The 13,366-nt window shown below is 39.5% G+C and overlaps 1 protein-coding gene across 3 annotated transcripts in view; it reads left to right on the top strand.

The window, feature by feature from the left end:
- Positions 1–13,366, top strand: part of TENM1 (teneurin transmembrane protein 1) — a gene marked incomplete at both ends in the record, with an annotated part of 582,495 nt that overhangs the window by 223,539 nt on the left and 345,590 nt on the right. For all 3 annotated transcript variants that reach the window (XM_079727499.1, XM_079727498.1, XM_079727497.1), the window contains one exon: positions 5,611–5,851. In XM_079727499.1, coding sequence (XP_079583625.1) covers positions 5,611–5,851 — 241 coding nt within the window. The remainder of the gene's footprint in view (positions 1–5,610; positions 5,852–13,366) is intronic.

Genomic DNA, 13,366 nt, shown 5'->3' with positions numbered 1-13,366 from the left:
TCTTTCTTTTAAACCTGTTTTTTTTAATATCCCCTCTCCTTCCTGGGAGGGAGAACAGCTCAGAAAACCAACCCAAGGAACCAAAGGCTTACAATTGGCCTCAAGAGACTTGACATAAGTAGTTATGGCCATAACCCTTGGTGCCCTGATGTTCTTTGCTCATGTAGATTACTAAGGTCTTCAGAAGTATTAATTAATTGTACCTTATAAGAGTTCAGAGAGGTGGTTAAATACTAATACAGCCCCATAATCCTTTATCCAAAAATCTTTGGGGTCCACTTGTTTCAGAATTTAGAATTTTTCAGACTTTATAAAAGCAATGGCATAAATATATACTGTCTATTGTACAACCCCTGGACTGGGATGTGGGCCAGCACCTCTTAATAAAATGCATCACTATTTTTGTAGCTAAAGGTAGGAGAATTCACTAAATGAAATACATAAAGACTGTAAATATCCTCATATCAGTTCTGGTTAGGTTTTCCCACCAATGAGTTAGAAAAGAAAACTCCATTTTCAGACATTTTTTCAATTCCAGAATTGCAGTCAAAGCATTGTGGAGCTATCCCTGCTTTGGCCAATGGGGTAATGAAACAAAGACTAAAGTGAGAAAGTACAGACATGTTCTCTGACCTTCTGTGACCTTTTCCTAGAACTATAGGAATATATGCGCCCCCTTTTGCAACGTATACTGTATAGTGACTTTGGGAAAAAACATATTTTGGGGGGGTATTGTCATAGTGTCACTATAGAAAAGAATGATCAATTAATTAATTAAGTACATGGAGTTTAAAAAACTAGGCCTGTGTCCACTTTGGTCAAATTGTTCAAGAAAAATTATCTATTTGACTTTACCATATTAATGACAATATTTTTTTAACGCCTACTGAAAGTTATTTTGCCTGTACAGTCAGTTCTGCTACAGTGCATCTTTTGAAAACATTAATTTGTTCCCATTCTATTGGTATATTTGAGAACAATTTGAACGTAAGAGAAATTGCATGTTTGCATTTGTGCGATTCCATCTGTTAAAAATACTAGGTGAGTGCAGGAAACTGCATACAGCAGATAGAGCCATGGAGGAATACACAAAATGCACACATGCTTACATCTGAAACATCCACCAGCTATCTTCGTTCACCACATGTATTAGAAGCCTTGCCCATCCACATCTGGTGTTAGAACTTTCTGTCTGATTCAGATAACCCTCCTTCCACCACTTCACAATAACTCACAAGTTGCAACCCTTCTGACACCCACTTTCACAAGCACATTCAGGTATTGTGCCCAAACCCCATTTTTCCCATAAGCCCCTTACCCATGCATGATTTTGTGATATGCAATGAATTTTCAAAATGTAAACATCACCTTATAGCTGAATTGACCGTATGTATTAATGAAATGAAAGGGGTAAAACACCCTGGCGGATACCTTGAGAAGTTCCCACACAGTGTTTCTGGGCAGATATATTCTAATTTCTGGTGAAAAGTTTCTCTAACACATGATCCAGAAGAAGGTTTATTTGCAGAAAAAGAGAAAAAAAGAAGTCTATGCATTAAAACTTTCTTCTCCCACTTACCTTTTGACAACAAGGATAATGTTTTTTTGAAGGCTTATACTTCAGTTAACAGCTCTGCCACACCTAAAATGCCTTGGATATAGAGTTTGGAGGACTCGTACCCCCCCCACCCCCCGAGAGATTTTCTTTCCAAGTTATTTTAGGACCTTAAACCTGAAACTGACTCCCATCCAAGTATATTATGTGAATTAGACCTTTCCATCTGAAAGCTTAATTTACTTTCAGAAAGCTTTATAAGTATGTCTGGATACCCATATTCGCATAATCACTACTCCCCCCTTCTCCCTTGCGTCTCTCTCTTGGGCACAGAAACGTATGGTTGCCAGATACATTTGGAAGTGAGTGCATGTGACTCTTAACCCCTTGGAACTGGTGTTCTAGAGCTCCTGACACGGAACCCTAATGTAGTTTTTATTAGTATTTAATGTTGAGAAATCCCATTTCATGGAGCCCAAGGATTAAATTACTTCATTTGGGAGGGAACCAGTGCATTCCCCATCTTCTTCCTGAGGTGAAAAAAAGAATGAAGCCGAGATGATTTACATTTCATAAAGGCTTAAGGTCCGGATATATTCCACTCAGTCCAATATTCTGAATTTTAAAGACAGTATTAGCAAGTAGGGAAACCTCTGCATATTTAAAATGTGGAAACAAAAATAGACAATAAAATAGATATAAATAAAAATATACATATATATAATCAAAATATATGTTTTCAATACATATAATCGATATATATAATCATAATGACTATACAAAGCAGTACTACCTGTGGAAGAAATGATATAATATGTTATAACAATAGAATGATTGTACTTTTCAATGAAGTAGAATTTTTATCATTTTTCATAATTAGAAAGGAGTTGCAAAGATTTTGAGGAAATCCAACAAGCAGTAAATCCAAATGATAATGAGTGATCCTTTCTTTTGAACAATTGTACCGAACAGGAACTTTCTTTCTTTCGAACAACTGTACTGACAGAAACACCTACTCATTAGGCTAGTAGATGTCACACGTGTTGCTTGGAAGGTGTTCTGAACACAAGACCTAAAACTGATTCCTTTTCTTTCTAACTCTGGGCTCCCACCTTTTGCTTCCCTTCCTTGCATCATTAAGTTCACGTATTTAGGTGACAAGTCTGTAGAGTGTGTCACTGCCGCTCTCTTCACATCTTGGAGGGCATGATTTTAAGCACCGTCTTCAGGGTATCATTGTCCTTCCCCATGGCTCTGGGAGAGATGTCACTGAGACCTCCAAGGGGGAAACCTGTGCTCTATGAGCTGTCTAGAAATCCAGTGGCTATATCAGAATGAAAGAGCCAAGGGAACCTTAAGGGTGGTTCTCTAGGTCCCACAGACCAGTGAAACACCTTTCTATCAATAAAAACTTTTAGGGATCTTACTCTGTACCCAGCAGTATGCTCAATCTTATGTGGCATTCAAGAAAGGTAGAAGGTGATTTGCTCTAAGAAACATGTTGTCCCTTTGGGGAGATAGGACAAAAACATGGAATAGCAAGGGAATGTTGTAAAATTGCAAACTCAGAGGCCAATTTTATGATAAAAATAGTGAGTGTTGAAGTCAGAGAAGAGAGTCATTTATTTTCTGGAGTAGTATAATGCAAAGAGTTCTGGGCTGGGAATCATCAGACGTAGGCAGGCAAATTCATACAAGGCGAATGACTTTGAACAAATCACTTCACCTCTCTGAGCCTTGGGTTCCTCAGCTGTAAAATGGAGAGGGAATGAGGGAGGGCTGAACTAGGTGATTCCTATGGTCAATTCCAGTCTCTCTCTTTTTTTTTTTTCTCGACCGTGCTGCGCTGCTTGCAGGATCTTAGTTCCCTGACCAGAGACTGAACCCAGGCTCCTAGCAGTGAAAGGGCGGAATCCTAACCACTGGACCACCAAGGAATTCTCCAGTCTTAAAGTTTTATACTCCTGCTACCTTCAAAAGACAGTCACTGACATACTACGTCTGAGCACATTTTACATGAATTAAAGTTAATTATTAGGAAAAAGGATTTTTATCTCTATTTAACATATGAGGGGGTAAAACTTCCAAATGGTAGAGGCAGAACTCAAACCCAGGCTTTTCGTGCCCGCAAATTCTGTGCCCTTTCCACTGTGCTGTGTTGCATTCCTTTGTAACGGTCTAAGAGGGGAGCAGACATAGAAGCAAATAACTGCAGTGCAGGTGGTATGTCATAAGTGAAGAATCCAGAAAATGTGGAGGAATCTGTATCTCTGTATCTTAAGGAAGAGAACTTGTATTACAAAGATCTGCAAGACAGTGAACGGAGCATTGGCCAGAGTCAGGAGGTGTGGGTTCTGATCTTGGCCATGCCACTAACTTGCCAAGTGTCTGGACAAGCAATTCTCTGGGCATCAGTTTTCTCATCTACAAAATTAGTGTCTCCCCAGGTGTTTTGGGTTCCAGCATTCAATGCTTCTTTGAGCCCCAAGGATGGAAAGCATGCTCTGGTTAAGGTTATGAGGATGAACCCAGAGGTTTAAAAAAATTAACGAGATGTTAAGTACTTGTGATGATGTTTTTAGTGGGTATGGGATTTGGGCTGGGCCTGGAGTAATGGGGGTGATTTAGAAAATTCATGAAGCATTTTAGTTCCTTTTACATATACAAGGGTAGCTGACTTTCTAAAGGAATTCTTTGTATAAAATGAACGATCACCACTCCTTATCTTTTGTACAGTTCCGTTCTTCATATAGCAAGCTTATTTAAAGGGAGAGCCACCTGTACTAGAAAACACGGCCAAGAATTTGTCATGCTCTTGGGGCACTAGTATCGTTTTAAAATACGAAAATGATGCCAGTGTCTTCAAAATTCAAGTTTGAGGTGGAAGGGTTGAAAAGAGTGATTTTTTTTTTTTTTTTTTTTCTGTGATCAGCCACTGCAAAGTGAGTCTCAGCACAAACCAGCTGAGCCCTTTGCTGGGCATCGAAAGCCTGTGGCATTTTTCTCCTTTTCAACTCTCAGTCATTTGGGAGGTGGGATAAAGCCATGCTGTCTACAAAGTTCATCTGGAATGTGCTGGTGTTACAAGAAATCACTTGACATCTACTATGTTTCTCCCGTGAAAGAGAGGTGGTTATCAACTACAATAGTGATTTCTTTTCAAAGAGGTTTAATTGGGGTATTTCTCATGGGCCAAATTCTAACTTACTGTGTGTACGTGTGCCTGCCAGGAAAACAGAGGGAAAATACCAAACAATAGCAACAACAGAAGTCTGAGGACCGCTGTCCCAGGCTGCCCCCTCTGCAAACAGGCAGAAAGAACAGTTTATAAGCTGCCTAAGCTGCAGCTAATATGGTAGAGCTTCTAGAAAGGTGTGGCAAAGGGGGGTGGAGTGTGGACTGTGCTTTGCATGGCCGTGGAAATATGTGTAACAACCTGAACAAACTCCTTCTAGCCTCCCTTTTATAAGTAGCACTCCGAGTTGGGGGGCTGGCGGAGACATCAGTCTCACACAGTTGAGTTACACACTTGGGAGCTGTTTTTCCGAAGTATGGATTTGCTCCCATGTAGGCAGGCTGGCATCCTTTCCTGAGGAAAGCCAGAGGTGGCCTTATACTTTTATTTGAAGGGTGGAACGATCTTCCTTGCAACAAATTTGTCCCTTTCACTGGTGTTTTCTGAAGTGAGACTTTTGCAGCCGATGGAAATCGGCTCACTTCTGTTCTGTAATTCAGTGTCTTGTTGATGATTTATTTGTTCAGTAGCAGAAACGATGACAAATTGTGTGAGGCGGCCTCATTTACTTTTGAGCTGCTATAGCCCTGAAGAATTTACATGTAAATGCGACTGTGAATGTTTTACATTTCATAAGCGTGCTGCACGTGTTTTTGTAAGTTAAGTGACATTTTTACAAGTAGACTGAACTTCAGACTCTCCCCCCGCCCCACAGGTTATATTATTCTGAAATCCTGATAAGTCTGCCGTGCTGTTTTCCTGCCTGCCAAGTGAGAGAGTCTGTGTCTATTTTGTGTTTTTCTCCTTCTCTCCTCTTTAGACATGCAGAGCAACTCACACAACCAGTTCACCTTCAGACCCCTCCCGCCGCCGCCGCCGCCTCCGCACGCCTGCACCTGCGCCAGGAAGCCGCCCCCTGCGGCTGACTCTCTCCAGAGGAGATCAATGACTACCCGCAGCCAGCCCAGCCCAGCCGCTCCAGCTCCCCCAACCAGTACACAGGATTCAGTTCATCTGCATAACAGCTGGGTCTTGAATAGCAACATTCCGTTGGAGACCAGGTATTTGAGCTATTATCAATCCCACTGAACTTAAATATTGGCACAGGATGATTCCACTGAGTGCAGAAACGTATAGACATCTGCAGAGACGCACAGATACTCACACAGCTACACACCCAGATGCCTGGGCAAAAAGGCAGACCCCTCCACAGGCACACCATCTATCCAGGCACAGCCACAGACCAAAGCCCGTGTAAAGAGGAAACCACAGATGCATCAACACCCCTATGGTGGACACCCACAAAAAACATAGGAAACCAAGCAATTACCCAAACTGTCATTGTATCCTCGAAGGAAAAGACAATTGTCCCTTGTTTTCAGATGCTGCAATATTACAGGAAAATCCAGACACAATTGGAGGAACAGCGATAGTTTACATTTTATTTATTTTAAGATTATTTGACAAAGTAAGTTGCCTTCAAACATTTTTAAAAAGCATTTGCTCCATCGGAAGTCCATGTGTAATTTCAAAAACTTGATTCTGCCTTTAGGATGAAGTTTGATCTTTTGAGCGAAAAGTTTGCCTCTGTTTTTCTGTTGCTTCATATATTAGGTTTCCAGATTCCTCCTCAAGTCTTTGTCAGGTGATTAAAGTTCTACTCCTCCACAGTTCTCCGTGCCTTGATCATAATAGACTTTAGCACTAGATGCGATTAATTGAGAAATTATTCATCATTTCTAGTTACTCTCTCAAGTCAAAAATTACAACTTTCTATTAAAGTAGAAAAACATTAACTAATAAAACATAGTATTCTGTTATCTTGTTAAACTGAAGGACTTCCCCTTGTCTTCTATATGTCGTCTTTAGATCTACCACCAAAGCTTTTTCTAAACACATTTGTGTGTAAACACTGTGGGTATAATATATCACTTCATAAGCAATGTCTGGTGTCAACTCTGATCAACTTCTATCCCAATAATCTGAGAATTGGAATGGAAAGGGGAAGACTAATAAACTCACATTATAAGACTATTTTTCTTTAGCAGCATATTAACTTAAATGCCAGCCATAGCATCAGAAATATGTCACCACCAACAAACTAATGGCACTATGGCCCAAATCCAGGAAACTCTATGTCATCCATCACTAACTAGATTAAATAGTTTCATAAACTGATATTTCTAATCTTTCGCAAGAGGTAAAATAGCAGTCAGCACCTGTGGTGAAGATAACTGAATTATCACTGTGCTAGTGATAAGGTTTGTGTATCGTTCCCTTTTTTTTGATTTTTAAATTGAAAGGCAGGGAAGTGAATGAAGTGAGAGAAGCAGAGAGCAGTGTATATCTTCAAGGAGTTTTCACTAACGGTGGTGATTTACTCACTCTTCTTTTAATTCCTTTGCAGGGCCTACTGATAGCTAAGAAAGCAGTGGGCCAATCTGGTTAACTAGCAATCTTGATAAGCAAACACACTTCTTTCATCTAAGAAGCCAAATAACAGGAAATCTGGAAGGAGGGTGGGGAATGGGCTCAGGCAAATGGGAAGAGAAAACTATTCTTATTTGAAATGTACATCTAGGCATGTTTGTACAAACTGCACCCACGGACCTTCTGTATCTATGCAAGGAATGTATTAATTGGTCTCAGTTTCATAAGACGCAGAGAAGAACATAAGTTTTCATGTGAGACTGAGCAGAGAGAGAGTACCTTTTTAGTACATTTGAAAATATATTCAACATCACAAAGTTGAATTTTAAAAAACCTAGAAACCCCATCAGCTTGATCAGCAAGGATTTTCCAAATATATCCTTTACAGTGTTCATTTCACATGTAGTCAATAGAAGGTAGCTCTGTGAGTACCCTGGCACTTAATTATGAGCTGTGTGACATACCGCTCTGAGCCTCAGCTCCCTCATCTGCAAACCTGAATATAAAATTGCCTGTCTCGGGACTTCCCTGGCAGTCCAGTGGTTAAGACTCCACGCTCCCAATGCAGGGGGCAACGGGTTCACCCCCTGGTTGGGAAACTAAGATCCCGCCTGCTGCACAGCGTGGCCAAAAAATAAATAAATAAAACAGTGGATATGTAAGCCAGCTATACTTCGATTTAAAAATAAATAAATAAATAAAAATGCCTGTCTCAACAGATTGTTAAGAAGATCAAGCTAGTGTAACAGAATGTGCCTCATACATCATAAAGCATTATAGAATTTAAAGGTAATCTTGCTCTCCCTACTAAGTGGTTACCTGCTTCTGCCTAAATATCTCCAAAATAAGGAATGGACTCATTCATAAGGCATTCCATTTCATCTCAGACAACTACCGGAAGAGTCTTATTGAACCAAAATCTCCCACCTCTTAACTCCACCCATTCCTCCCAGGTCTAGTTCTAGGGTCTCACAAAATAAATAAAAACCCTCTCACACCTGACAGCCCCTCACTGTTGCTGATACTTCTCTTCTAAATGTTTCCTCAGTTCCTTCACTTGCTCTTCACATGAACTGGTGTCAAATCCTCCATCCTGGTCTCTTCCCTTAGAGCACACTTCAGTCTGTCCAGACTGCGCTTGAAGTGTCACGGCCAAGGTTGAATGCAGGTATAGGTTATTAGGCTCTTTGGTTGAAAGGAGCAGAGGTCATTCAAATTGCCTCAAATAATTGAGAACATCTTTTTAAGACTGTTATCTCTCCCTGGGAACCCAGGAAATACTGGTCAACCCACAAGGAAGGATAAGGCCTATAGATCTCTGGCACCAATATGACTCAGCAATTCTCTGCAGTTTTGCCACTCTCTGTCTTTTTCTTTGCCCAATAGCTTATCGTCAGCTTGATATTTCTTTTGTCTACCACATAGTCTCTGCCTTCTCATAGCAATGTCAGGTTTTCATTGCACTATGTGACTCCAAGTATACTTCCCAGCACCTCTTACTTTATCCCTTCAGTGCCTGTCCCATTGCTACCTGCCTAATTCTCCTGCTAGCTCTAGGTTTTTAAACCTAAGAGAGTGAATTTGATTAGCCCAGTTCATCCCTTTTGTACCAGGCAGTGTTTAAGTTTCTTGGCAAGCCCTGTCAGTTATTCTCTCAGTCAGTTGAGACTAAGGGGAGAGAAAGATCATGTGATTTAAAAAGCAACAGCATTGACACCTATGGCTGCCCCTGAGCAAGAGCTGGGAGCAGATCTATGTACCTTAGATGGAAGTCTCAGCAGACAATCAACTTGACTGACTCATTCAGGAATTTGTGCTATGACCAACAATCGGATGTCTCCCCTGTTCTAACTAACAGTTTCTCTTAATGCCGTCTACTCCAATATCAGCATTTTTGGTGAACACATAACACTACTGATACACACCGAAAGCACTAAGTAACTAAACTCTTAAAACTTTTAAACGAGTTCTGAGGCTAAGCCACATTTTAGTTATCCTATAATTATAGAGTTGGTGGGTATTTTAATTGTGTGTTTGGGATCGGGAAGATGTAGGTGTGAATAGGTTTAGAGGTTTGATTTGGCCTAATTTGATTTCATCTTGTTAACCTGTGGATATGTAGCTGAATTCTAATTCTGCCATACAAAGTATTGGATTGGCCAGAAAGTTTGTTCGGGTTTTTCCATAAGATGTTGCAAACCCAAACGAACTTTTTGGCCAACCCAATATTTGCATTCTATTGCTCTCATAACTGTATCATCTGTAAGTTTGTTAGGTATGTTTTCTTCATTTTTATGTAAGTCATTAATAAAAATGTTATATAGGATAATATTAAGGTCAGAGCTTGGTGGCATGCCACTGGAAACCTCCCAGCAGGTTGACATTTATCCATCAGGCAGCATTCTTTTACTAGCATACAACCCACATTTCTCCATCTTATTCACAGGCATATCATGAGAGACCTTGTCAAATGCCTTGCTGATATCCAGATAGAGAGTGCCTACATTTTTACTGATCTGCCAATCCAATAATGATATCAAAAATAGAAATGAAATGAGAATCGTCTAACATGACTTGTTCTTAGAGAATTTATGCTGCCTTCTGACGGTTACTACTTTTTTCTTAAGTGTTAACAAATCATCCTTTTAATAACCTGTTTTAGGATTTTGCACTCAATCAACATGATGTCCCTTGTCTAATCTAAGGACCCAATGTGCTTTCTGTCCCTTTTCAAAACCAAAGCCAACACTAAGGTCTCCAGTCTTCTGACATACGTCACCCATACCACAGTCCCAAAGCTTTAGCAACTATGACAGGGCCATCCAATCCACAAGACCTCTCACCACTCTGCAATGTAATTTTAATTCATTTAGAACAGTTGAGTGCCTTCTTAGGGACACCTTGCCTATCTTAGGCTTCAATTTATGGTTATGATATTGACTACCCTTTTAAGCCTAGAATCATTCTTTTTCACAAAAAAGATACAGTCATTCGATATTATTCCATGAGTTGTATGTCTATCCTATCCTTGCTCTTCTTGCTCTAAACGTATTTTTTAAAAACTGTTCTGTTGGGCTTCCCTGGTGGCGCAGTGGTTGAGAGTCCGCCTGCCGATGCAGGGGACACGGGTTCATGCCCCAGTCCAGGAGGATCCCACGTGCCGCGGAGCGGCTGGGCCCGTGAGCTATGGCCGCTGAGCCTGCGCGTCCGGAGCCTGTGCTCCGCAACGGGAGAGGCCAGAGCAGTGAGAGGCCGGCGTACCGCAAAAAAAAAAAAAAAAAAACAACACCAAAAACTGTTCTGTCATCTTTAGCAGGTATTTTTCAACCTTTAGGGTCATTTTGGGTATGAATCTTCTTGGCATTTTTTTCACCACACCCTCTTATATTTATTTAGCCTTGATTTTCATCCCTTTATCTCAGTACATGTTCTTTAGAAATCAAAATTGGATGGAGAGCACCCAGTACAGGCACACTGGTTTCAATAGTCAGCAAAACTCCCCAGCTCCCCAGCTGACTCTTAATTCATCTCCCTTTTTTAGAGTGTCTCTGGGCGTGGAATCATACCTACTTCACTTTAGAGAACTGCTTTCCTAAAGTCTAGGATTTTGCTTCATAAAGTACTTATGAACTCTCAGCTAAAATGGTTGCTTTCTCTAAAGGTTTCTATTGCCTTCGACTCACCAGTTTCTCTTTTTTAGTCAGTGAGAGAAACAAATATCCTTATCATTTTCTCTACCTTCTGGGAGGTGGAGTTGTCAACAGTGGAGGTTGAAAACTTGTCAGATGTTGGCCTTTAGTTAAAGGATACGTCTAGCGTATGTCTGTGGAGCTGAAACCACTCATGTTTACTACACTTACTCTTAGAACACTTTTGGAGCATCTGTGTTGGAGCATCTATTTCCTCCACCTGGCCAAGTGGCTTACTGTAGACTCCCTGATCTCTTCACCAAAATGAATCCTGCTTAAAGATTTTGCTGTGATATTCAATACCAGGGAGAACTTGGATCTGATATTAACATCACCACTTCGACTCACAACGACAAATCAGAATTGTGTGGAGGAGTCAGGCCAGAATAATGGGTAGCAACTATCTTCATTGATTTTTAGCGTATTCTGACAGATGGCTGTACCTTGGTGGCTTTAGGCCAATGTGACAGTTAACGGGAGCCAACGGGTTATTTTTACAAAAGAAGAGCCAGGGCCATTGGCGGAGGAGATGTTGACAAGGAATGGAAAGAGAAATGAAATCTACATGACCAATGCTTTTTACCAGACTTATAGAGCTAGTGTCTATCTTGGGGAAATAAGAATCATTTGGAAGAAATATTCATTAGTGGTGATGGCAGTGATTTAAATATCTATGGGATAATACTCTTTAAATATTAACCCATAAATGTAAGGTCTCTAGTGGTAGTTATCTTTATTTTATAGTACTACTAAAATCTACCTAACATTTATAAGTAGGTTTTCTTTTTTCCCTTAGGGTGTTTGCTGTGGAAAAATAGATTCAGTGATCATTTTTTCCAAGCTCAGAATATACATATTCAATGCTTAGATCCAACAATATCGCATGCTTGAATCCTTTAACAGCACTGGGGTTAGCAAAATCTATCTTCAGCCACAGATTTAAAGATTCTTTTTAAGACAAGAAAAGACTTCGTAGGACTAATCTATGACCTATAAATCCTGTTTACTACAGATGAACAGGAATCAACCAAGCTTTTCAGCCTACACAAAATGATGGATGTGGAATATGTTAAATTTACATGAAGGAGAACTCTGTAGCCTTTAAAATATATTTTACATATTGAGAATAAAAATATATCTATAGTAGTCTATTGCACTTGGACAGTGAAGAGCAATATTTTAGAGATTATCATGATATAGTCTCTAGTCACTTTGGTAGTGGTATTATTTTTTTTAATGCTTTTGAATTGACTATTTATAGTTTCAATTGAAAATTAAAACCATAGGCAAACATAATGTGTTTCATTTTATAAAGAAAAGGAATTTCACTATAGGTGAGATGAAATCTGGTTTTAATATGGAGAATATTTATTTAGCAATCTAAATGTGAATCTAAACAGATGTTTTTAAGGAATTTAAAAAAATGAGTTGATCGGTGAAATATATAAGTAGAGCAAACAAAAAATACATTTTAGAAGAATCTCTGTACTAACCTTTTTGCCCTCCCTCATCATATATACTTCCCTATCCTGGGTTGTATGTTTAAACAAAAATATCTGGTTTTGATCCAGAGACAAACTAGTTCTTCATTGACTACAAAGTTATTTATCCAGTTAATCATAATAAATATTTTCATTGCCATGTCGAGTTAATAGATACTTGTCTGTTATATTTTACTAAAAGTATAAAATATATTTGAAGTAGCAAAAAATAATTTTCCTGTCAATTATTCTCCTTATTTTCTACAGAGGGGTGCGTGTGTTTTTGTGTGTGTGTGTGTGTGTGTGTGTGTGTGTGTGTGTGTGTGAAAGACATTCTACTAAACATCTCCCTTTGGGAAAATCCAGCTGGTTTTTTATTAATTCCACAACACAAAAATGTTTGTAGCTTTAAAAGCAAAAGACAAGATCAGGTTAAGTCCTGAGGTCTTTAAAATGTCTCTGCAAGAATTGTGAAAGTGTGGTACTGAGTAGTCCATTTAAAGAACAGGAAAGCTCAAAAAGAATTGCCCCCTTTGGCGAACAAATAAGCAAATAAACAGTAACATCTGCTTCACCATTCTGTTAATTTTTTTGGTGTGATATCTGAAGGTATAAGAATGTGTACAATGTGAATATTTTTAATGAAAAACAGTTCATTTTAAACACTATGAGGAATTAATTCTAGCATAGATAAGTTTTAACAAACTTTGACCAATACTTATTGAGTGCCCACCATGTACCATCCACTGTTCTAGTTGCTGGGGCTACATCAGAGAACAAGATAGACAAAATCTCTGTCTTTACGGAGTTTACATTCTAGTGGGGGAGACAGTTTTTACCCTAAAATGTTAATTATATTCAGACTAATAATACTGTAGGAATTGTGGCCTGGCTAGATGTAATATGGGAGACAGGGGAGAGGGGACAAAGATACCTCTTAGAAGTCTTCTTTTACCTGCCTTCACTTCCCCACAGC

Source organism: Hyperoodon ampullatus, assembly GCF_949752795.1.
Source record: "Hyperoodon ampullatus genome assembly, chromosome: X".
In the NCBI taxonomy this organism is placed as follows: Eukaryota; Metazoa; Chordata; class Mammalia; order Artiodactyla; family Ziphiidae; genus Hyperoodon; species Hyperoodon ampullatus.
Note: the sequence above shows the minus strand (reverse complement) of the source record. Positions and strands in the feature narration are given on the sequence as shown.